Source organism: Phodopus roborovskii, unplaced genomic scaffold (assembly GCF_943737965.1).
Source record: "Phodopus roborovskii unplaced genomic scaffold, PHOROB, whole genome shotgun sequence".
NCBI classification, from domain to species: Eukaryota; Metazoa; Chordata; class Mammalia; order Rodentia; family Cricetidae; genus Phodopus; species Phodopus roborovskii.
This window is the reverse complement of record NW_026126649.1, coordinates 663534-689062: the sequence shown is the minus strand read 5'-3', so window position 1 is coordinate 689062 and position 25529 is coordinate 663534. Positions and strand designations below refer to the sequence as shown.

The 25529-nt window shown below is 42.7% G+C and overlaps 2 protein-coding genes across 2 annotated transcripts; both read left to right on the top strand.

The window, feature by feature from the left end:
- Window positions 1-900: 900 nt before the first annotated feature.
- Window positions 901-10477, top strand: LOC127213655 (speckle-type POZ protein-like). The gene is given in 5 exon segments (XM_051174115.1): window positions 901-959; window positions 1247-1395; window positions 2165-2341; window positions 7553-7749; window positions 9413-10477. Coding segments are annotated over 5 exon segments (1647 nt in total).
- A 3789-nt stretch (window positions 10478-14266) lies between these two features.
- LOC127213654 (speckle-type POZ protein-like) lies at window positions 14267-15349 on the top strand. Its single transcript, XM_051174114.1, has one exon. It carries the CDS (start codon window positions 14267-14269, stop codon window positions 15347-15349), a length of 1083 nt encoding a protein of 360 aa, XP_051030071.1.
- Window positions 15350-25529: the final 10180 nt, after the last annotated feature.

Sequence of the window (25529 nt, the reverse complement as noted above, 5' to 3'; positions counted from 1 at the left end):
CCTCTCTGGTTTTCAGCTTGGAGCTTGTACACCAATATCAGTCTCTGGCTCTTTTATTTTCTTTGTGTTGTAGATATGTATATTTGTGCCCCCCAGGTTGAAGACAAAAAAGTCCTACTTCTTCATTTTGGATCTAGGTTAACCTTCAAATGACCAAAAGCAGATAAGTCAGGGCGAGATTTGGGCTACACAGAAATCAGCTTCCAGAAATTCTGCTTCAGTTAGACCATAAGCTCCTTCTGTTTTGTCCTCTGGGAAAGCAGGGAAGCCATTACAAGCCTAACCTCATCAGGAGTCAGTGACAAAGACCAATGATGTTTGAAAGTACATGCAAATGGGGTCGAGGAAGAAAGTTAAGATTACTTGTCAGTTTATTAACATTGTTCAGGTCCCCAAAGAGCCCAGTATGGGCAAAATTCCAATTTTGGATCATCAGATCCGAAGGATAGAAAATCGAAGGCATGAAAAGCCCAAGCTCCTTAAGGTTCCTGAAATATCACCACTGGGGATTCAAAAAATTCATCCTTCGAGATTTCCTTTTGTCCTAGGTCCTTGCTTCCTTAAAGGCAATGAGCTGAGCCTTTGAAGTCAACTTACTGTTGTCCAACACTCCTTCGACATCCCTGACCAGAGCACAAAGCCAGAGATCTAGATGCCAAGGATTACAACGGCAGATGAGCTACTATATCTGTGAGAGAATTCCCTCTTCACAGGTTAATGCCTGGTTCCCGGATCACAAGGCCATCTTAGCAGCTCACTCTCTGGTTTTCAGTGCCATGTGTCAACATGACATGGAGGACAGCAGAGCACAACGCGTTGAGATCCATGTTCTGGAGCTTCTCGTCTTCAAAAGCTATCATGGGATTCACTCAAACCAGAAAGGCACCAGACCTCGACAGCATGGCAGATACTGTGCTTGCACCTGCTGACAAGTATGGCCTGGAGCATATGAATGTCATGTGAGGGGATGCCCTGTGCAGGAAACTCTCCAAGGAGAATGCTGCCCACACTTTCATCCTGGCTGACATGCACAGTACAGGGAACCTGAATACCCAGGCACACTGGATTCGATTAGAGCTCATGCCTCATAAGTCTCTGAGACCTCAAGATGGAATACAATGTTTTTCTCATATCCCCATTTGGTGACTAATGCATACAACTCCCTGGCTCTGCCCACAGCTCTTTACTAGTGCCCCCTCTCAAACTCCTGAATCATACTTTGGATCCTCCCAGCTGTAACCTACAGGTGCATTCCAGAAGCAGCAGCCAGCTTCACTACCAAGGACAACTTGGTAGACTACAGGACATGTGTAGCATTTACAGAGAATCTGGAGAAAGACAGTATGGGGGCTCGAGCCTTTAATACTGCTGTAAATGAGTTTAATGGCAGCTTCGGTAAGGGGGAGCACTGTATCCTAGCATATTCTACCCACTTGCTGTACTGCATTGTTTTGTTCAACATTTGTATACTGGGATTTTGTTTACTTCCTGACCCCCTGCCCATTCCAATCAGTGTTCTTGTGTTTCTCTCTCATCATGCATGTGTGACTTTTCAATCATCTCCATCTGGAGATCCAGATGATTGAAGTACACCTCTTATCTGTAAGGGTGCATGTGTAAGGATGGAAAAATATAGCTTAACTCGCCAATGACCACAGGAAGCTAAAAGTTTAGAAATATTATCTAAAAAGCCCTAAAATATTCAAATTCCAGACCCTGTCCTCTGCCAGGAAATAGGCAAGTTCACGCTCCTTGCTGTTTACACAGACAAGCCCTTGAGTACATAATCATATCCTAGTAAGATAACAGAAGATCAGCTACCTAACTGCTTACCTGAATGCATGAACTGCTTGTGAAACCCCTACCCGAGGGACCTATGTGTGGGATTTGTTGTAAACTTATGAAAACTGTATCAATTCTGCCCTGGAGGTCCTCAGTCTTATGACTGTGCACTCCAGTGCACTTGGAATAAAAATTCCTCATGCTATTTGCATCAAGACCACTTCTAGTGAGTGATTTCTGGTATTGCCTTTCCTGAGTGTGACATTCAAGGTACATGCTCTGTGTGTCTTTCAGATGTATCTCTGTTAATCTACGATGATATGCAGTGTGTAAAATTTTAACAGTTATTTTATTAATTCAATGGTGTTTTTCTTTGATGAAGCCTTTTGTACTCCATCCACCTCTGCTCTGCTTTGGGGGTTTAGGCAACATCCTCAGTGCCTCACCGGTCTACAGAGCCATTACTCCTCTGTCATTGCAGTTACAGTTTGCATAGCAGATGACATTCACCCCACATGCTCATGTGGAAAAGGAGATGTGGATGTCAACGGGGAAGAAGGTACTTGCATCTGACTGTGTCATTTATAATCTGTACTTTGGAAAAGATTTTGTAAAAGAGAAGCAAAGTGATTAATTGGGAATCATTATTTTATCCCCCTGAACTGTGGGTCTGACTTTATATATTGGAAAAATTATTCTTTCCTCCACCCCACCATGGTCATAACAGATTCAATGGCTTGGTCTTCGTCTCTCTTCACGTATCCTCCTCTCTGACTCTTTTGGTTCTCCTTTGACAACTCCTTACATTTTACAGTGGAGTCATAGATGTAGATGTTATTCTCAACCAAGATTCCCAGTTGATTTAGGCCCAAAAGATTGATCTCCATGTGTGTGCTATAAATATTATAAATATTATAGTGGTTGGGTAATAAGTCCTTTAGGCCTACTCCAGGTGCTACATTGTCAAATTATTAGAGATGATTGGAGGTTACCACAGTGTAATCTATGTATATGAGAAAGACACAATTAGACCAGGAATGAGGCACATAACACAACTGGAGTAAGAGAGCCAAAATGGGTGGGAAACTTAGTGAAGGAGAGTAAGGCCTCCACCCCTATAATTTGAATCAAATTATGAAAAGTAATTTTCCACCACATTTGTGGTTTGAGGGAAATCAAGAATATGGGAATCTTGGGGTTTTAATAACCCCCAAAATATAAAGCTAAGTGTTTACCAAGGATTGTGGTTATTCTAGGGGTGATTTGTTAATGTAAGAACTTGGCTGAACTTTCTGACCAGGAGCCAATGAAAACCAGTAATTCTGTTTTACAGGTGCCTGACTGAGCAGATTGAGAAAGCAAAGATTACCTGTCAGTTCATTAATGTTGATCAGAACTCCAAAGACTTACATTTGGGGAAAGACTCTGGCTACAGGAGTGTCATGTAGCCAGACACAATACTCACAGCAGTCAGAAACCATATGTCACGCTGTTCCCAGGGGCAGCACAGGCCTCTTAGAATGGCATGGATCCTGTATGTAGATTTGAGTCTTCCCATTTGATTCATGCCAACACCATGATATTTTATTATGTTTATCATATCTTTGAACTACAATTTTAGTGGGGAATGATGTGACCTACAGAGTTCCTTTTATTGTTGAGGAGTGTTGTATCCATCCAGGGCTGCTGGAAGCTGTAGAATAATATTTTAGTGTGTATTACTATTGTTTAAGTTGCATATGTTTAACTTTGTGAAGGTTTTTTTTTCTGTCTAAACACCTGGTCTTCTAACAAAGAGTTGAACAGCCAATAGTGAGACAGGAGACAGAGATAGGTTGTGTTGGTAGGCAGAGAGTATAAATAACAGAAGAAGAAATCTGCAAGAGGGTAGGAACAAGAAAAAAAGGAAAGGTGGTAGGCAGGGGCTAGCTACCCTTCTATACAGCCACCCAATTAAACTACAATGTATAGCGTACCAGGGAAAGTAAGATACACAGAAGTAAGAGAAATATCAAAGTCTAGAGACTAAAATTAGATGTGAAAATTATGTCAAGAATGTTTGTCTAGGAACAACCCAAGCTAAGGCTGGACAGTTGTAAAAAAAAATTACACTCTGTATGATTTATTTGGGAGCAGATTGCCAGATGTTCCTAAAAGAATGAATGAAAATAACATGATTATTTAATTGCAAATGAAGCTGAGGATGGACTTTAAAAGATATGTAAAAAATTATGTTTAACAATCTAAGCAGAATGCTTTTAAAGCAGGTTGCTTTTAGAAAATGTCCTTTTTTAGATGTTGTTATGTTTGTGTGTTTATGTGTTCCCCTACTTTTTCATTTATTGCTCTGAGATTATTTATTCCCTGCATTATTTATGGTTGTACTGAATCCCCTTAGTATGGAGTTTTCCTTCTAACATTTGCTGTAGATCTGGAGTAATACTTATATTTGCCTTTATTGTGGAATGTCGTCAATATCAATATTGAAAATATTGATGGGCATAGTAGTCTAGGTATGCATCCTTGGACGCTTATAGTCTACTGCACATCAGCATAGGCTCTTTTGACTTTTAAAGTATCCTCTACACCAGACGACATCAGGCTGCCTGAAAATAGTTTTGTAGTTTTTAGTAAGATTGCAGAGAGAAGACCTTGAGACACCAGTGTTCTCAGTGCATTTCAAAAAAAAAAATGAGATTTTCTTTAGTGAACTTTAGGAATGGCACCACCTGAGTTTCAGGTCCATAAGACAAACTCTGCTCAGTTTCTGCATGATGCTTTGGAGTAATTTGATACCTCCACCTGGTCTGTCACCTCTGAATGAGGAATCTCATTGACTATTTGAGAAGTAAAAAGATCCTCTTGTAGAGAGCAACTCTGGTGATATAATAAGCCAATCAAGCCTAATGGAAGCACAGGTTTCAATTTGAGTAAAGCATTTTGGTGTAGTCTCAGGAAGGAGAGGAAGTCATGAGCCTGATTTTCAGGAGGTACCCTTGATTGCCCTCTGGGAGAAGAGTTCCTACTTGATGGGCTTTCCCAGTGGTAGGATCTGGAAAGAGACAGAGAAATGGAGCAGATTTCAGGCTTCGAACTAAACATTACTTACTTCATATATTTATAGGAACATGTTCAAAGTATGGATAGTACTGTGGGTGTAGGATGTGGTGGCAATGGGGATTCACGAATCATGAGTCATTGGGCTCATGCTCAGAGGGCGGTATGGGTGAAGGAGCAGTTGGTTAGCTGCTGTTCTGGAGACATCAGATATCTATTCATTGAGGGAATAGAGAAGACAAGTTGCCAAGACCAAAAATGTAACAAACAAACAAACAAAAAAACAAAAAGCCCCAGATTATTCACCTATGAGCAGGTCTAACCTTGGGGAGAGTAATGGGTGCCAGAAAGAAGGAAAAGGGGATGTGCACTGGATACTCAAAGAGACAAGGGTGAATTAGGAAGATTTGAGAGCAGATGTGCCCTTCATTGGGACATATTGAAAAGCATGACTCAGTTGCTGTATAGGTGCCCACTTGAGCCTATAGCTTGTGTGGATGGGACAGCAAATGGAGGGATGATATGTTTTAGGAGTACAGGATACATGACAGCTGTTCTTTTTCTGGAGATGGGAAATGTCACTCTTTCTAAACTGTAAAAGTGTCCACAAGTAATAAGAGTTGATGGAATATATGCTTGAGTAAAGTCAACCTTCCAATTCTTACGCAGTTGATTTCCTTGAAGCTAGAGCAGGGGCTAGCATATCTGGAGGGTCTTTTGCAGGTTCAGCTTGACACCCTCATCCCAGAAAAATTCAGGTAATTTTAAGTTGTTGACATAAATTTTTACTTAGGTATCATAACAAAAGGCTATGGCTTTAGTTTAAAAGGCATGGGCATATTTCCCAAGTCCAGGGTTTATTTTAATGAAACACAACTTTAAATCTATGCTTAGAAGAAAACCTGGGGAAATTGACCGAATTGAAGAGGTTGAGTGAGTGAAGGCAGAGGTGAGAACTGAACACACCTGCAGCCTTCTATCCTCTTCATAATGGTTTCCTGTCTCATAAAGCTGGGACCAGTGAATTCCGCAGAATTTTAAAGGCTCTTGAAAACTATTCACAGACAGACATATATCAGTTCATTAAAAGTGCATTCATTAATGCTAAAATTCTGAATCTCTGAAGTAACATCTTAAACATGTTTATCTGGTACTATGATGATTGTGAACAAAGCATAATTTTCCGTGTCATTAACAGGGAATTTAAGGATTAACCAATTATCTCAAAGTCTGTGTTACTGGTGTTATGTTCAGGAAGTGGTCTCCTATAAAATTTTTCTCCCACTTTCTCTTCTTAGAGGTGTAATGTGGCTGGATTTTTGTTGATGTCTATGATCAATTTGGACTTAGTTTTGTGCTCTTTTTACAAGGCTGCAATTACATTGGTTCACAAGTTACAGAAAGACATAACTAAGAAGGAGAACTACAGACCAATATCCCTCATGAATATTGATGCTAAAATACTCCACAAAATACTGGCAAATTGAATCCAAGGTCACATCCAATAAATCATCCCTCATGACAAATTAGGCTTCATTCCAGAGGTGCAGAGATGGATCAACATAAGAAAATTCATCAATTTAATTCACCAGGTAATATCCTAATTCCGGGGTCCTGTTGGGTCAATGGGAGTGCCCCGTGACACAAACACAAAAACCAGGAGATGCAACAAGCAAGAGGTGTTTATTGAACGAGTGTGCACTTTGGTGTCAGCAATCTTGGGGAAAGCTGCACACCCCTCAAAGGGTTCAGGCTCTTTTTATAGAGAAAGACTGCAAATCAGCATACATGCATGGAGTACAAGGTGATTGAGTACAAAGTATGATATTATGTTTGAGATATCACCCAGGTGTGTCATGTTCTTCAAAGGAATAACATAGAATGTACCTTGGAAAGTCTCCAGACTGTCAGTTGGCCAGGTGTTACCCAGAAAGTGCTGTTTATCTGGAACCATTTGTTCCAAGGTTGGGGCCTATTTCCTTGTAGTGGGACAAGACCTGTGAGAAACTTCTTATCCCTTTTTTCTTTGCAAGCTAAAGTCTTTTATATTCTGTCTTTCTCTCGGCTCTACATTTAGAGACCTCAGCTATTCCACGAAGGTGTGATGATTCAGTAATCAGCCCCATTTAACAAGATCAGCCTACCATATAACCACTAGCCCCATCACCATAGTAATAGTTCTTGTTCTCATAATTCCTGATCTTTCCACACATGTCAACGTACATTCTTTGTGAATTTCTATATTCTGCTTGCAAGAACTATTCTCCTGCCCCTTTCCTACATCCTTGCTCTGCAAACTAAAGTCTTTCAGATTACTTCTGTGATCTCCAAATTTTGAACTTGAAGTCATATGTTGCATTCTATAAAATTGATGGAGTTTTTTTTCTTCCAGCAGAATTAATGAACAGTTATTAAAGGGGCAGTTTTAGATGTTTCTTCTTCAAAATATGTCCTGTAAAATGTCGTAATCTTTCAACTCTCTCCTGTTCATCATGCCTGAAGGTGGCCACTAAGCATAGAGGACATGATTCAATCAACTGAGCAATTCCAAGCCTACTTCTCCAGAAAGATTCTCTCTTGTGGTGCTTCTCTCACACATGGGAATAAAACAAGACCATATTCCTAGAGACTGTACTCAGTGTCTCACAAGAGACATGAGATTCCCAATAGCAAGATCACTGTTTTTTTTTTTTTCATACAATTCTCATTTTAGAAATAATAGAGTTAGAGCCTTCATTTGGGGTAGGTAATTCTGTGGTTAATCTAACAGATTATCGAAGGTATTCAAGTACCCAACACCAGTTGCTACAGGATTTTGTTAGCAAAAGTGTCCTCATAATAGAGAACGCTACTGGTCATCACAGGAAAACAAATGGACAAGATCACATAAGAACAGGTGAAGGCAAACAAGTACATACAAATATGTGGAGCAACTTAGGGAATTATATAGAAAGAGACAGTCAAAGAACAATGTAAAAAAAGGACAGATTACGAGAGACAGAAAGACAGGCACATAGGCCAAGAAAAAGATAGATGGAGAAAGTGAGAGAATTACAAAGAATCAGAGGGAGACAGAGACTGAGAGACAGAGATAATTAGACAGTATAAGACCGTCAGAATTTGCCACCACCACATATTCATATACCCGAATAGACAAAAGAATTTAAATCTCTCAATATAAATGCTTGTGGCTCATTATTAGAGTGACTTACACCATGTGATCCAGCTAATCCAACAATTACTGGTTGTACAAAGAAATTCCATAACCCTAATATTGCACAGTCTATAATTTGTGTAGCCTCAGGTGTTCTTGAGTAAATACTGTATTCCTAAAGGACAAGCCTATAGTTCCAATGATGGCAAGCATGCCTGCAAATTTAATAACAAGACATAAGCAAGTAGGAAAAATTTATCTTCCATGCTTTTCTTTTTTCTTTTTTTATATTTATTTATATTCTTATTTTGCACATCGTATCCAGTTCCCTCTCCATACTTCCATCCCGCTCTCCCTCTATACATTCTTCCATCCTTCCCTCTCTCACTACCCCATGTACCCACTTGCCCTTTCATCCCGTATTGTCCCCACTCCACAGGGAGGGTGATGCCTTCCAGGAGGGGTCAACAAAATCTGTCAAGTCATTTGAATATTGACTAGGCCCCATCACCTTCCTTGAGGTTGCAAGAAAGTCGGCAAACATACTAGACATGTGCAAGCAGGAAAAACACAAAAACTTTTTCGTCCATGCTTTCCATAGGCTTCCACCAGAAGGTGGAGTCCAATTAAAAGTATGTCTTCCAGCATCAAGACCCAGAATAAAGGAAAGATTCTCACTACCTCAATATACAGATAAGAAGATGTTCTTCCTACTTCAAATTAATCAAATTACTCTGACTTGTGTGCCATTCGTTTCCAGATTTTCACTAGTTATAGATGTATTCAGATTGAAAAATTAGAATAGCCATTACAAGTCAATCCTTTGTCAACATGATATACTATCATGTTACCTTATATCCTGATCAATTTTGAAAAGAAAATAACAACAAGCTCATAATTCCACCATACCTAATTAAATTATTTCACATAGAAAAGTGAAAATGCAATATATATATTTAAAAGTTTCAATTTCTTCTACTTAATACAAATGCCCCTGCAAACAACCACAAATTCATTATCAACTTAAAAGAGATTGCAAAGTACATTGAGGGAAATTCTTTTATTATTACCAAACATAATATGATAAGCATTGGTATTCTTTTACTTAATGTTACATTGCATGATAGAGAAATTGAAAGAGAACACAAATATCTGTATGAAAACATTCCCAAAACACACAACAGAATCATTCATGTAAACTCTAATATCTTTTCTATAATTATTTGCATGGATACCTGGTATTTGTAATTATCTTACTCTACTTATGTCCATCTAAAGATCAAAATCCACATTTCAGAAGGTCAAAACAAATTTATTTGTGTTTATCAAAAAACAAAATTTTCTTGATTTTCACATGTTCTACACCCACTACGTAAACTTATACCCTTATAATCCGTGGACATGGCAGCCTAGTGACAGAGATGAGGCTACACAAAAATCAGCTTCCTGCAATTCTCCTACAGTTGGACCATAAGCAACTTCCGTTTCTTCCTGCAGAAAAGCAGGGATGCCAGTAAAATCCCAACCATCTGATCCGGAGCCAGTGACAAAAACCAGTGGTGTCTGAAAATACACCCGAACGGGGTCGATGAAGAGAGCCAGGATTACTTGTCGGTTTACCTATCGTTGCTCAGCTGCCCAAAGAGCCCAGTATGTGCAAAATTCCACTTTTGGATCATCAATTCCGAAGGAGAGCAAACCCAAGGTATGACGAGCCTAAGATTCTATATGTTCCAGCAACATCAACACTGGGGATTCAAAAAGTTCGTCCGTCGAGATTTCCTTCTTTCCAGGGAGCCTTGGTTCCTGGAAGACAATGAGCTGAGCCTCCGGTGCCGGGTGACTGTGGTCAAAGACACCTTCGACATCCCTGATGAGGGCACGAAACCAGAGTTCCAGACGCCAAGGTGCACGTTGGCAGATGAGTTAGGAGAGCTGTGGGAGAAATCCCTCTTCACAGACTGCTGCCTGGTGGTAGCTGGCCAGGAGTTCCAGGCTCACAAGGCCATCTTAGCAGCTCGCTCTGCGGTTTTCAGAGCCATGTTTCAACATGACTTGGAGGAGAGGAGAACAAACCGCGTTGAGATCCACGATCTGGAGCCCCAAGTCTTCGAGGCAATGATGGGCTTCATGTACACCGGAAAGGCACCAGCCCTCCAAGGCATGGCAGAAGCTGTGCTGGCAGCTGCAGACAAGTACGGCCTGGATCGGTTGAAGGTCATGTGCGAGGATGCCTTGGGCAGGGACCTCTGCGTGGAGAATGCTGCCCAGACTCTCATCCTGGCTGACCAGCACACTGCAGGGCAGCTGAAAACCCAGGCACTGCATTTCATTACAGCTCATGCTTCCGAGGTCTCTGAGACCTCAAGCTGGAAGACAATGGTGGGCTCATTTCCCCATTTAGTGGCTGAAGCATACAGCTCCCTGGCTTCAGCTCACTGCTCCTCACTGGAGCCCCCTCTCAAACGCCTCAAGCAATCTTAGGATCCACTCCGCAGTGACCTACAGGTGCATTGGAGAAGCAGCAGCCAGAGTTGGTACCAAGGACACCCGGGTAGAGCTCGGGACATCTGTAGCATTCACTGACAATCTTGGGAAAGACAGCATGTGGGCTCAGGACTTTAATACCGCACTACATGATTTGAAAGGCAGGTTGTGTAAGGGGGAGCACCGTATTCTTGCATACTCTACCCACTTGCTGTACTGCTTTGCTTTGTCTTCAACATTTCCATACTGGGGTTTTGCTAAGTTCCTGACCCCATCCCCCTCCCAATCAGTGTCCTGGGAATACACCTGTGTGGGCTACAGTTTACAGAACATGTGATCTAGGATTTAGAGGAAAGGAGGAAGCAAATGTGAACATTTGCTCATAAAAGACATGGATGAGCAAGAAGACACTTTTTCTTTTTCTTTTTCTTTTCTTTTCATTTCATTTCTTTTCTTTTCTTTTCTTCTTCTTCTTGATCTCTCTCTCTCTCTTTTTTTCTTATTTAAATTCAGGCGATCAGACCAGAGGTTTTAGTAGGTTGCCCAAGCAATTGACTCCGCTGCAGAGGAGCAGTTCATGAGTTCAGCTCTCGATATACATGGTTGACTTCTCAGTGATCTCCAACTGGGGACCCAGAGGATTGAAGCCCTCTCTCTATCTGTGTGGTTGTATGCATCACTGTTCACCAAAGGCAATATATATTGTGAATAAAAATTGTACAATCAGTATGTGGATCCCATGCTGTTTCTGTTAGCTAACGGCCGCTTTAGTCCATTCAACTGTGCTAGGTAGTGGCAGTTTGGGAAGCATCCTAAGAGTCACACCAGGCTCCAAAGTGCCCATTCCCCTTCCATTGCACTTAAAGTTTCCCACTGAGGGTCACTCCATTGTTTACATGTACCACATTTTCCCAGTCCATTCTTCCCTTGAGGGGCAATTAGGTTGTTTTCGGGGTCTGGCTTTTACACATGCTGATGCTGTATGGTATGTCTGTGCATCCTGTGGGCATATGCCCAAGAGCACTACTGCTATGCCTTGAGTTAGATCCATTTCCCCTTCTCCAGAAATGCTTATCCAGACTTCCACAGTGGCAGTACAAGTTTGTGCTCCCACCAGCAGTGGAGCAGTGCTCACCTTACTGCACAACCTCTCCAGCGTAAGTGTAAGATGATATCTGAGAGGACGTTTGATTTGGATTTCTCTGATGGCTCAGGATCTTGGATCCTGATCGCTTCCTTATTGGCCTTTTGGTCCTCTGAGGTTCTTGAGTTGGAATTCTCTGCTTAGCTCTGTATCTCGTGAATTCACTCACAAGAGGACAAGCCAAGGCCAAGCAGCCTATACTCCACAAACACAGAGAAGCCAGGAATGTAGGAGGGCCTTAAGACAGCCCTACTTGTACACTCCCTGCCCAGAATGTGGAAATGGACAAGATCTCCTGAGTGAAATAGGCCCAAGGGTGTTAGGGGAGTGCACAGGGGAAAGGGGGAGCAGAGTATAGATCAGGAGGGTCTGGGGATTTCAACTTGGGGCAAGCAAGAGAGGAACTGAGCAAGAGAAGGGATACCTCGATAGAAGGTGGGAGATGTTTTGGGGGTGAAACCGAGCCCAGGCTCTCGGGAAATTCCAATGAATCCACAATGCAGAGCCCTGCTTAGAACCTAAGCCTCAGGGGATAGGGAGTCTTAACTGCCCTTGCCTTGTAATCAGCTTGATGACTCCCTTCTTTGTCAATGTCGAAACTTCATCCAGTACCTGATGGGATCTGATGAAGAGAAGCACAGCTAAGCACAGGCCAATCTCCTGCAGTCCAGTCTTACAGAAGGAGGAGGAGAGATAAAGTGAGCAAGGCGGGTAAAGAAAGGCCTTGGCCTGGATACACAAAGAAACAGCAGACCCAAGCAAGATTCGAGTGGGAGGTCACTGCCTAAGGGCTGCCAGCTGGAGAGCTTCCTAAAACTGAAGACTGAACTTGGCCTCGGGAGTCTGTATGACATTTGGGTGTCTTGGGCAGTTTTGGGCACCACAGCTGGCAGGAAACAGAGCCAATTCCCTGTGGAGAGATCCCTTCCTAAACCTAGGTATAGGAGGGAAATTCTTTATCTGGTCTCAAGTGATGTCAATTACTATGCTGATTCCCCATGTGGGAATTCCCCATCCAGATGAGTGAATTGGGCTTGGGGTTGGGAGAATGTGGGCATTCCTGCGGGATTGAGAGGGAACTGGGATTGGGATGTAAAATGACGTAGGTGTAAGAAAAATTTAAAGATAATATGAAAACAATAACTTAGAGGAAAACAAGTGAAATGCCCAGTATTTAGCGAGTAATTGAGAAACGGGAATCTACTCTGTCAGCATGAACGGATCGAGAAGAGTTTCAGATCTTCGTTTCTTCACTTGACACAATAAGCACAAGATACTCCCGGTTCCTCACCTGACTTCATGTGCAATAAACTAACATCTTGACATTGAGATCATTGCACTGGGAAATACTCCGCTGCAGGTGAATTAGGTAGCTAAACTTGCAGCAGGAACATTGGAGTCCCAGGGACAGACCCACCCTAACCCTCATCTTGAGGCCAGAAGACCGATAATCCTCTAATCCTCTCCTTGGGCTTTAATGAGGCCATGCCCTCTGGGAGGAGCCCATAAAGGGACTTACACAGAGGAAGGTCTTCCTCTTTGCCCACTGTTCTGCGCCTTGAAGGAAGTCTTTTCCCTCACTGGCATTAGCTAACAATTTTCTGATTTTCTGAATTCCTGCAAATACTGAAGACCAGCAGACAAGGTAGGTCTACCCCAGCCTTACAGAGTAAGGACTGCATTTTAGACTTACAGCCCGGGGCCTCTTAATGAATCCCTTTTCTTCATGCAGGCAGAGATCCCTTCTATATATAACCTCCTGCCCTAGAGAAGCTCTGTACAACACATTTGATTTATGAAATGCTAGGAGCCATTCAACAGCTGAGTATGACCCAAGATTCAATATAGACAAGAAAATGGAGAGATGTGACTCTCCCAAGTAGCTTAAAGTGTCTTCTCTGAAACAAACTTTGGGGTCCGGGCAGAAAATTTCAGACATCCCCGAGTCTCCAGCCCCAAGGTGGTGGGAACAGAGAGGGAAGCAGAAAACAGAAATGTGAAAGCTATCTGTGGCGATAAGTGGTGGAGGATTTATTAAAGCCATGTAAGCAGTTTACGGATTCCTAGAGCGATGAAAATGGCAAAGCAGCTGGACTAGTGAGGCATGGAAGCCAAGCAGACCACTTTCCTCTGAACACTCGGGAGACAAAGCAGATAGATGGTTCTCTCTTTGTTCAAGTACAAGCAGGGCTACACCCGAGATGGAACGTGTCTAAAAGGTTAGGAGAGCTCTTGTGCTTCATCACTGAACTAGAGTCGTAGAAAACATAGGAGCGGTGTCTTGTTTTTTTCAGTCTCAGTCTCAGGATTATCTCCAGGGTCTGAGGAGAGGAAGCATTCTGATGCTTGGGGAGAGCTCAGGGAGACTGAGGTAGGCAAGGGATAGTGGCTTGGTGGCTTTGTCTCCCCTGCTTTACGCTCGAAGCTCAAAACCCAATATCAGTGTCTAGCTCTTTTATTTATTTATTTTGTTTGTGTGTGTGTGTGTGTGTGTGTGTGTGTTTGTGTGTGTGTGTGTGTGTGTGTTGTAGATATGTGTATTTGTGACTTCCCACACCACAGCTTGAAGACGAAAAGTCGTACTTCTTCATTTCGTATCTAGGTTAACCTTCAAAGGACCACAAGCAAATAAGTCCGCGGACATGGCAGCCGAGTGCCAGAGCTGGGGCTACACAGAAATCAGCTTCCTGGAATTCTGCTACAGTTGGACCATAAGCAACTTCCATTTCTTCCTGTGGGAAAGCAGCGAAGCCATTAAAAGCCCAACCTTCTCCTCGGGAGCCAGTGACAAAGACCAGTGGTGTCTGAAAATACACCCGAACGGGGTCGATGAAGAGAGCCAGGATTACTCGTCGGTTTACCTATCGTTGCTCAGCTGCCCAAAGAGCCCAGTATGGGCAAAATTCCACTTTTGGATCATCAATTCCGAAGGAGAGCAAACCCAAGGTATGACGAGCCTAAGATTCTATATGTTCCAGCAACATCAACACTGGGGATTCAAAAAGTTCGTCCGTCGAGATTTCCTTCTTTCCAGGGAGCCTTGGCTCCTGGAAGACAATGAGCTGAGCCTCCGGTGCTGGGTGACTGTGGTCAAAGACACCTTCGACATCCCTGATGAGGGCACGAAGCCAGAGTTCCAGACGCCAAGGTGCACGTTGGCAGATGAGTTAGGAGAGCTGTGGGAGAAATCCCTCTTCACAGACTGCTGCCTGGTGGTAGCTGGCCAGGAGTTCCAGGCTCACAAGGCCATCTTAGCAGCTCGCTCTGCGGTTTTCAGAGCCATGTTTCAACATGACTTGGAGGAGAGGAGAACAAACCGCGTTGAGATCCACGATCTGGAGCCCCAAGTCTTCGAGGCAATGATGGGCTTCATGTACACCGGAAAGGCACCAGCCCTCCAAGGCATGGCAGAAGCTGTGCTGGCAGCTGCAGACAAGTACGGCCTGGATCGGTTGAAGGTCATGTGCGAGGATGCCTTGGGCAGGGACCTCTGCGTGGAGAATGCTGCCCAGACTCTCATCCTGGCTGACCAGCACACTGCAGGGCAGCTGAAAACCCAGGCACTGCATTTCATTACAGCTCATGCTTCCGAGGTCTCTGAGACCTCAAGCTGGAAGACAATGGTGGGCTCATTTCCCCATTTAGTGGCTGAAGCATACAGCTCCCTGGCTTCAGCTCACTGCTCCTCACTGGAGCCCCCTCTCAAACGCCTCAAGCAATCTTAGGATCCACTCCGCAGTGACCTACAGGTGCATTGGAGAAACAGCAGCCAGAGTTGGTACCAAGGACACCCGGGTAGAGCTCGGGACATCTGTAGCATTCACTGACAATCTTGGGAAAGACAGCATGTGGGCTCAGGACTTTAATACCGCACTACATGATTTGAAAGGCAGGTTGTGTAAGGGGGAGCACCGTATTCTTGCATACTCTACCCACTTGCTGTACTGCTTTGCTTTGTCTTCAACATTTCCATACTGGGGTTTTGCTAAGTTCCTGACCCCATCCCCCTCCCAATTAGTGTCCTGGGAATACACCTGTGTGGGCTACAGTTTACAGAACATGTGATCTAGGATTTAGAGGAAAGGAGGAAGCAAATGTGAACATTTGCTCATAAGAGACATGGATGAGCAAGAAGACACTTTTTCTTTTTCTTTTTCTTTTCTTTTCATTTCATTTCTTTTCTTTTCTTTTCTTCTTCTTCTTGTTCTCTCTCTCTCTTTTTTTTTTCTTATTTAAATTCAGGCGATCAGACCAGAGGTTTTAGTAGGTTGCCCAAGCAATTGACTCCGCTGCAGAGGAGCAGTTCATGAGTTCAGCTCTCGATATACATGGTTGACTTCTCAGTGATCTCCAACTGGGGACCCAGAGGATTGAAGCCCTCTCTCTATCTGTGTGGTTGTATGCATCACTGTTCACCAAAGGCAATATATATTGTGAATAAAAATTGTACAATCAGTATGTGGATCCCATGCTGTTTCTGTTAGCTAACGGCCGCTTTAGTCCATTCAACTGTGCTAGGTAGTGGCAGTTTGGGAAGCATCCTAAGAGTCACACCAGGCTCCAAAGTGCCCATTCCCCTTCCATTGCACTTAAAGTTTCCCACTGAGGGTCACTCCATTGTTTACATGTACCACATTTTCCCAGTCCATTCTTCCCTTGAGGGGCAATTAGGTTGTTTTCGGGGGTCTGGCTTTTACACATGCTGATGCTGTATGGTATGTCTGTGCATCCTGTGGGCATATGCCCAAGAGCACTACTGCTATGCCTTGAGTTAGATCCTTTCCCATTCTCCAGAAATGCTTATCCAGACTTCCACAGTGGCAGTACAAGTTTGTGCTCCCACCAGCAGTGGAGCAGTGCTCACCTTACTGCACAACCTCTCCAGCGTAAGTGTAAGATGATATCTGGCGATAAATGGTGGAGGATTTATTAAACCATGTAAGGAGTTTAGGGATTCTCTGCTTGGAGAATGCTGCTTAGTGTTGCCAAGGATTGTGATTATTCTAGGGGTTATTTGCTAACAGTAATTCTGTTTTACAGGTGCCTGACTGAGCAGATTGAGCATTCATCTAATAACTGTAGGAATCGTGGTCAAACACCCATCCATAAACACTGAGTCAAAGTAGAGCCCATATGCAGATGGAGAGTACAAGACCAGGCAGCAGAAACATATACAGACAGTTTACCTGAACATGGTGGAGCTAACGGGCCACCAGACTGATAATAGCTGGGACCCAGCATGGGACAGACTCAGGCCCCTCTGAATGTGGGTCTTAGCCAGAAGGACTGAGCAGTCTAAGGGGCCTCAGGTAGTGTAGCCAGGATGTATATGTGGTGCACAAAAGGCCATGCTAAAACATTCTCATGGAGGGATAACTGCCTTAATCTAGAGACAGGAGAGAAGCCCTAGTCCCTACTTCACATGACCTGTCAGATCTACATGACCTGAACTGGATATCATTCCCCTACATATGGAAATGGGAAGGGGGATGGGAGGGGAGGGTGGTTAGGGTGCATGTGAGAGGGCAGAGAGTTTATACGGGAGGTAGGGAAGGAGGGAGAATGAACAGGGATCAACATGTAAATTAATAAATTAAATAAAAAGAAAAAATGCTTTGACTCCAAAATTTAATTTGAAGGGCAACTTACTGGGGAAAAGGATTTCTATTTTTGTTTCCACAGAAAATGAAAAGCTGTGCATTCCTTCCAGACTAATGTGGTTTGATCAAGCCACATCACCTGAAACAGACTAGCAGGTGACCATACATTCAAAACAGGTGGCCATGCAGCCTTACAGATTGCAGCCAGAATTTTTGCGCCATAACATTGCTCCTTACCAGCTGGTGGTAGTTTGGAAAGAATGTCACCCATATTCCCAAATATTGTCTATAAAAGTTTGTTTTCATTTAAATGGACTTGGTTATATAAAATAAATTAAAAAAGAAGTAAATATAAAATGTTTTCCCAGTATGTGGGCTGCATTTGTCTTGTCCACTGTGTCCTTTTCCTTACAGAAGCTTCTAAGTTTGAAGAAATTGTTCATCTCATTTCCTCGTGTATTTTTGTTCAGGAAGTGGTCTCCTATTCCACTTTTTTCAAGGGTACATCCTAATTTCTCTTCTAAGAGATTCAGTGTGACTGGATTGATGTTGAGGTCTTTGACCCATTTGGACGTTAGTTTTGTGCATGCAAACAGACATGGGTCTATCTGCAGTCTTCTATACACCAAAATCCAATTGTGCCAGCACCATTTGTTGAAAATGGTTTCCTCGCCCCATTGTATTTTGTAAGCTGTTTTTTCGAAAATCAGTTGTTCATAGGTGTGTGGGTTTATATATCTGGACTTTCAATTTGATTCCTTTGGTCTAGCTATCTATTTTGAGGTCAATACCAAGCTGTTTTCAGAAGTATAGCTCTGTAGTAGAGTTTAAGTCAGGGATGGTCATGCCACCTTGTAAAGAGTAGGTTTTTCCTCCATCACTGGTCTTGTCTCCCTGGCACACCATCCCCAACTAACACACCCAGACTCTTTATTTGATAGAATTCTTTGGCCAGTTACTTGTTCCTTATTGGGTAAGTATGTCTTAATTATTAGCTCATATGTTTTAATCTATGTAATTCCACGTGTTCTCATATTACCTGAGAGCTGGCTGGTATCCTGCTCTTTCCAGACATTACATCTTGACTCCTCCTTACTACTTCCTCTTTTCTCATTGTCTCCAGGTCCATCCTGTCTTGCTTTCCTATTGGCCAATAGTGCTTTAATCATTAACAATTATGAGAAACATATTTACAGAATGAAATCTCCCATCATCACCTCTTTTCTGTCAAAAAAGAAGTGTTTTAAATTCAATATAGTGAAATATATAACACAACACTTATCAAGTAAGAATCACAGTTAACAATACTTAGTCCATTAACATTTAGCAAGATTTGAAGAAAATATTCCATTATCTATCCTATCTTTATGTGTCTTAATTCTAAGTAACTTATCTTTAATCCTAACTAAGGAAAATTATAACTATAACTATCTGTCTTATCTCCATCACAGACCACAGAAGGACAATATATAAGCTCTAGAAAAGACAGAGACAACTCACTGCCTGGTCATTCACCCTTCTTTTTTATTTAGACAGAAAAGAGGAGATGATGGGAGATGCCATTATGTATATATGTTTCTCATACTGGTTAATGAATAAAGCACTGTTGGTAAATAGGAAAGGAAGATAGGAGGGACTAGGAGACAAGGAGGAAATAGAAAGTAGGAAGGAGGAGTCAAGATGGAGGGTCGGGAGAGAGCTGGATGCCAGCCACCTCCCCAGTAAGAGAAGGCCATGTGAAAATACATAGATCAGCAAAAATGGGTTCATAATTAAAGACAGAGCTAGCCGATAAGAAACAAGTAACCGAGCCAACAGTATTGTATCAAATACAGAGTCTCTGTGTGTTATTTGGGGCTGGCGCGGCTGTAGGACAAGACCAGCGGTGGTGGGAGGAAAAAACCATACTCGTTACACTCTGTCTTATTTATTAACGCATTTCTATTGACATATGTATTTCCATATTGTCTTGAATTAGCAGAGAAAGCCCATACCTGTCACTTCTTTCTGATCTACATGGCATCTATTTGTCTTGCCTATCTCCCTTTTCTCCTTCTTTTGTAGCTCAAATGAAGGATGGATTCATGAAACTTTGAGTTTTATTCCCAATGCGGCAAACAATCCCCAGGGAGAGGATCCTCCAGTCTCTGCAGCATTAACAAGATGGAGTTTTCCAGGAAGCAGCGACAACTGGGCAGGAAAGGAGAACACATGTTTACGGGAGATTCCTACCCCCATCTACTTAGCTCTCTGTTGTAACATCTCATTTCTGTGTACTTGTCCCTTTTCATTTAATGATGTTAACCTCGGTTCAGCTAGATGGCTGTCCATTGGTACCCACACAGCAGGCATCTGAGGATAGGGGCATAGGGGACAGATCTGGTCTGTCATCTGCCACTTGCCACTTCTCTAAGCAGTGAGCAGTAGACCCCTAGTGCATGAGAACTTCCACTCCTGCAGTAGGACAGTGCTGGACATGCTTATCTTGCATTAATTCCAGAGAGTAATAATATAATCACATTCTGAATTGATTTGAGGCACTCATGTGGACCGAATTCATCCCTACACCCTAGGAGTAGCTTGATGAAGTGGCAGCCAGGCCCTATCTAGCCTTATTGCTTAATTAAAAACAAACTCCCAAGTAATTATTTATTTATATATGTATATAATTTTACTTTGCCATAAAACAAGACTCTCTCATGTGCACAGTCTAGGTATAAAAGATAATAGCTATGAGAAATGGATGAGGAAGAGAGTCTATTTCTGAAGAGGAAGGGGACTGGTGGGGTGGATGTGAGGGGCAAGTAAGGGTAATGGGTGAATATAATCAGAGGACATGAAGCACATTCATGAAAACATTATACTGGGTCCCACTCTTTGATGAAATCTTCCAACCTGCTTTGTCCTGGAGTAGGTCATAAAGCCCTCTCATTCTGCAGCATCCTGCCTTACCCACAAAGAAAGATCATGAAGGATGCAGAAGCCCACAAAACTTTCCCTTGCTTTTTCCCAAGGATATACGTGAAAGGCTTCTATATCATTCAAATTCCTTCTAGGCCCTGGCAATGTTTCTATTTTTCATTTCAGCCACAAGGTTTCCTCAATGATTAACACCACTGATTATTATCTATTTGAACCATTTTTCCATTTTTCTATTGTCTTGTCTGTTTTTTTTTCCCTTACTGATTGTGAAAATTTAAAAAGTACACCTGGATATGATATGATATGATATGATATATATATATATATATATATATATATATATATATATATATATACATTAGATATAATACCTGTCTGGTTCTGTGAACTCTTTAATTTAGTACATCAAGAGTCTTGTCTGGGTCTTGCTTTAATTAATATTTTTTAAAAGATTTATTTATTTAATGTGTGTGAGTGTGTTTTTCCTGTATATGCACCATATGCATACCTGGTGCATGCAGAAGCCAGAGAGGGTATTGCGACCCCTGGATTTGGAATCATGGATGGTAGTGATCTGCCTGTGTGTCCTGGGAACTGACCCCAAGTCCTCTGCAAGAGCAACAAGTGCTGTTAATGCTCAGCCACTCTGTAGCCTCTTTCTTTAATTTATTAATAGGCAATAGACTAATTAAGTAATCTAGGCTGACTGAACCCGTGATCCTCCTGCCACACTCTTCCAAGTAGATTGGGTTATGTCCCAGTATCACAGCCTAGCAAGGAAGTTCTTGTTATTTACTAGTTGTTATTTCTAGTTATTACTTGGCTCACCATTTATCTCAGGCTGGCCTTGAGCTCATGGTCATCCTGCTTCACTCTCCTGAATGCTGGGGTTACAGATGTGTGTTACCATACCTGGATAACAAGATGAACAAAATTTCTTAATTTTATTGTTTGGTCCTGTGTTTTTAAGTCAAACTAAAACTACAAAGTCAAGTGGCTACAATGTATGTTTTTTTTATTTCCACATTGTTTCATTCCCCGAACAGTCCTTTAAAAATTTCGCATAATGGGCAGGAGAGATGGCTCAGAGTTTAATAGCACTGGCACGGGCAGCTTTTGCAGAGGACCAGGGTTAAATTCACAGCATCCACATCATGGTGTGTTAAAACATCATTAACTCCAATTACAGGGAATCTGACACTCCGTTCTTGCCTCATCAAGCACCAGAATAGTAACTGTTAGCATCCAGACACACCATGTTCCCTGGTGGACCGGGCAGAGTGCATCACCCTGTGCACATGACAAGCAGTGTCCTGGCTCTGGACACAGCTACAAAAGGTCCCTTTAAGAGAGAAGCTCCACTTAGTTCCTCTCTTTCCTGCTGTCCCTCTGAAGAGGCAAACAGGTCTCTGTGTATTTCTCTTTCTCTCTCTAGCTTTCTGTTTCTCTCTTGTCTTCCCTCTCTGCCTTTCCTTCCCACAGTAAATTTCCAACTTAAGTTCTGCCTACATGGTTTTACGTCTCACCTGCTTTGGGATCTCCCAAGGTCCCCCTCATGACACATATGAACATGTCTCAGGTCCCCCAAATATTGTCAATGCCCCCCTCAGGTCCGCAGGAAGCAGACTTGAATACTCTATGACCTTATTCCCCTAATCTGCCATGCCTGGCTGCTCACATTTCAATACATAAAGGAGGGGGGAATGTTAGCATCCAGTCACAGCTTGACCCTGTCCCTTGGAGACCTGGTACAGTGCATCTCCCTTCCACCCATGGGAAGCAATATACTGGCTGTATGCATGCACAGGAGCTCCCTAAAAGAGACTGGCTCTGCCTATTCCCTCTCTCTTACCTTCTGTTCCTCTGAAGAAGCAGACAAGTCTTTGCTACCCCACTCTTTAATTCTCACATCTCTTTCTTCCCCTTCCTCATGCTCTTCCCTCCTCCCAATAACCTTACTACATAAGTTCTGCCTTTTGTCCTATGATATCTCACACTCCATGGGATCTGCTAAGGTTCCCCTCCCACTGCATATCACAAAACATGTAACTTAATGTAAAATGAAATAAACGGACGGCATGGCTATTAAAGTATGGAGAAGCATTTTATTGTAGATATAATGGAGAAATCAGACAGAGGGAAGGCTCCAAGTTGGACACACTGGCAGACTAAACCAGACCATAATAGGAAAGAGGAAGAGAGAGCAAGTGAGGAGCTGTCAACCAAGGCTTCCCAGGCCAATAGACCGAGAGACTGACACAGCCAAAATGGTTGAATTATAGAAGGACCAAGCAGCAGGAAGGGAAAAAGAAGTCCAGCCCCTGGGAGGGTTTGGTTTAGGGTAGGGTTGGGGTGAGAAGTGCTGTTTTTGTGACCTAATATTGTAGGCTTTTTTAATGAAAAGGGGTGGTGTAATATTTTTTATAACTACTTCCTGCTGCAATTTGGGCATTGATGTCAGGGCCCAGGTAGGCTAGAATAATGGTCAAAGGATGGGGAAACAGTAGAGTGTAGGTTGTTTGGCTCCCTGTCTGGGTCCTGCAGGATCACCTGAGGCGAAGGAAGTGCAGGCTTCCTTGGAGCAGTCTGTTTTGCAGAGGTTCAGGGTAGTCAGAAATCCAGTGAGATGCTCCTAGTGCTGGCATATTTGTAGCACTTTGCTGTCTTCAGTTGGATGGAAATCTGTTGGGACAGAAACACATTATCTTGGGTGTACTTTTCAAATGTCCAGGCCAATGTTCTGGTAGTTGAGGGCAGAATGTCTCAAGATCAGGAGTAAATAAAAAACAAACCTTCTCCAAAAAAAAAATCATATATAATATAACTTCTACTCAAGTCACATTTTCCCAGTTCATGAACTGGAGATGAGGCTTCTGGAAATTATTCCTTTCCAGTGAAGAACTAAAGTCATAGAGGAAAAGTGGCATATCTTTACAAGACAAGACCCTGTTACAAAGAAAGGGGGGTTGCTTATGTGGGAGTGAAAGACAAAAAAGTAAAATTAAAGAAACCCCTCACTTGAAATGAAGGTCTAACCTGGAAACCAATATCTGTTCCTTGGAATTTGCTAACTTACCCTTACAAGGCCCTGAGATAAAAAGATACCAAGAATTCACACTGCCCCTCCTTTCTTGTGACTAGGGTGCTTAAGAAACAAAGAGATAACTGCACCTCTGGTTTGCCCAGACAAGATTAATTATCACAAACTGAGGCACTAAGGTCTGTTGCTCCTAATAGGGAAACCATCTGGCCTCAAATGGTCAAGTACACAACGGACATAAAGTCCAACAACCTCCCTAAGTTTGTGTTTTTGCCTTTAAAAACACCTGTGCCTATGCCCTGTGGGGGCTGCTTCTCTCTAGCCTGCATGCTGGAGGCGCCCGTTTGTGCAAAGGTTTCATGTTCATTAAAGACTTTTGAGTGTTGCAGCAACAGGACTAGACATTGAGTTCTTGGGGATACTGCCCGACACTTGGAGACCCCTAATTCTGAGGGTCTTACAGGAGTACCTAAGGATTACTTGTCCGTAGCACTACATGGAAAAGAGTTGTCGTCTTCCTTATTTCAATTCTGAGTATCTCATATCTTACCTCCTGGGATTTCAGTTTCTGTAACAGGGCTGAGGACACATGATTCCCTTCCTAGCTGCATGTTCATTCCCATTCTAATTAGCACAGCAGAAGTAAGAGCCAATTGGCCTAAATCAGCTCTCTAAGGATTGGAATCAAAAAATTCTGAAGTTATTTCAGAAAGAGGCTGAGCCTGGCTCAGGATGGTAAGGGTCGTTCATTGGTATTTTAAGAGAAGAGAACGATGTGATCATTTAAGGAAGGCATGGACTGCAGGATGCTTTGGACACCCTTGGGGTGGCAGTACAAATTCTCAGGGTGTGGCCATCAGCCTTGATATCTGATCTAATGTGGCCACTTGACACATTTCTTATTTATTAATTGATGTAAAACTCCCATGCTAATGTGTGACTAGTGGGGTTTTGGGGAAAGAAATGGCCTCAGCACTCAAAATTTGGCCTCAAATCCCTGTGTTTCCATCTTGCCTGCTGAATGCTAGTCCCTGAGATTCATATGCAAACTTGGATGTTGGTAACTCTTAAAGTTCAAAGGGGTTCCTGAAAAGTACTCAGTGCCAGCCCACTTCCTACAAATTGAAGTCTAACAACCATCTTTGTATTTGCTTACCTGATGTCATCCTCTTGAACACCAGAATATCTCTGTCCAATTGTGTGGACAGGGAGCCAGCAACTTCTAGGTCAACCACCCGTTGACCCTAGTAGATATACTGCCTCTTACCTTCTGGTGAGTTGTGGCGCAATATTTGTACAATGTTTGAAAGGTGTATTGGTGTGATTGGTATAATAAAATGCTGGACATGCAGTAGTTAGGCAGGAGGTATACTCAGGACTCCCAGAGACTGTCAGGACTCTAAGAAGAAGAAAGGCGGAGTGGCCTGCTAGATACACAGAGGACACAGAAGAGCAATATGGAAAAGAGATAAAACCATGTAATAGAACATAGATTACTATAAATATGTTAATAGGACCTAGCTGTATGGAAATGGGTTATGTTCTAAGAGCTCCTGAACTGAACCTAAGCTATAGTCCAAGCTTTCATAATTAATAAGAAGTCTCTGTGTCATTATTTGGGAGCTGGCTGTGGGGACAAAGTGCTCACTTGGAGTGATCAGTGCTGTGGGTATATCATGCAACTTCCCAGAATACTTCCTGGGAATCCAGTTTCTGTGGCCCGCAGTAACCAGTTTTACACCACCCTTTCCTGTCTCACCTCCCCTCATTCAACTGATATAATAAGACAGTATCATCAAAGCAACTTAAAGAAGAAAGGGTCTGTGTGTCTTATCCTTCCAGATCACAGTCAGGAGGGTCAGGGCAGGGACTCTACCAGGGGCTTGAAGGAGAAACAACGGAAGAATGCTGCTTGATGTATCACTTACAGGCTCACCCTTCCCTAGCTAGCTTTCCCATACAATTCAGGGCCACCTACTTATGGATGGTGATGCCCACAGTAATCTGGGACCTCCTGCCTTAATTAGCAGTAAAAACAATTCCCTACAGATATGACCAGACCAAAGTGATCTAGGCAATTTCTCAATTGGAGCTTTCTTTCAGATGCCTCAAGTGTGTGTCAAATTGACAATTAAACTAACTAGGATCATCCCCGATGTCATTCTATGGAAATAATGAAAAGGAGGATCCCAACTCTACACACACACCACCTAGCCTGCCTTTCCCTCACCCTTTGTCCTGCTGTACCTATTGCTTCAGGTAAACATTGGGCCAGAGTGCAGGTCCAACAGCCCCTTCACCTCAGTGGAACTTTCTGAGCACACTGGGCCCACCTGTCCATGT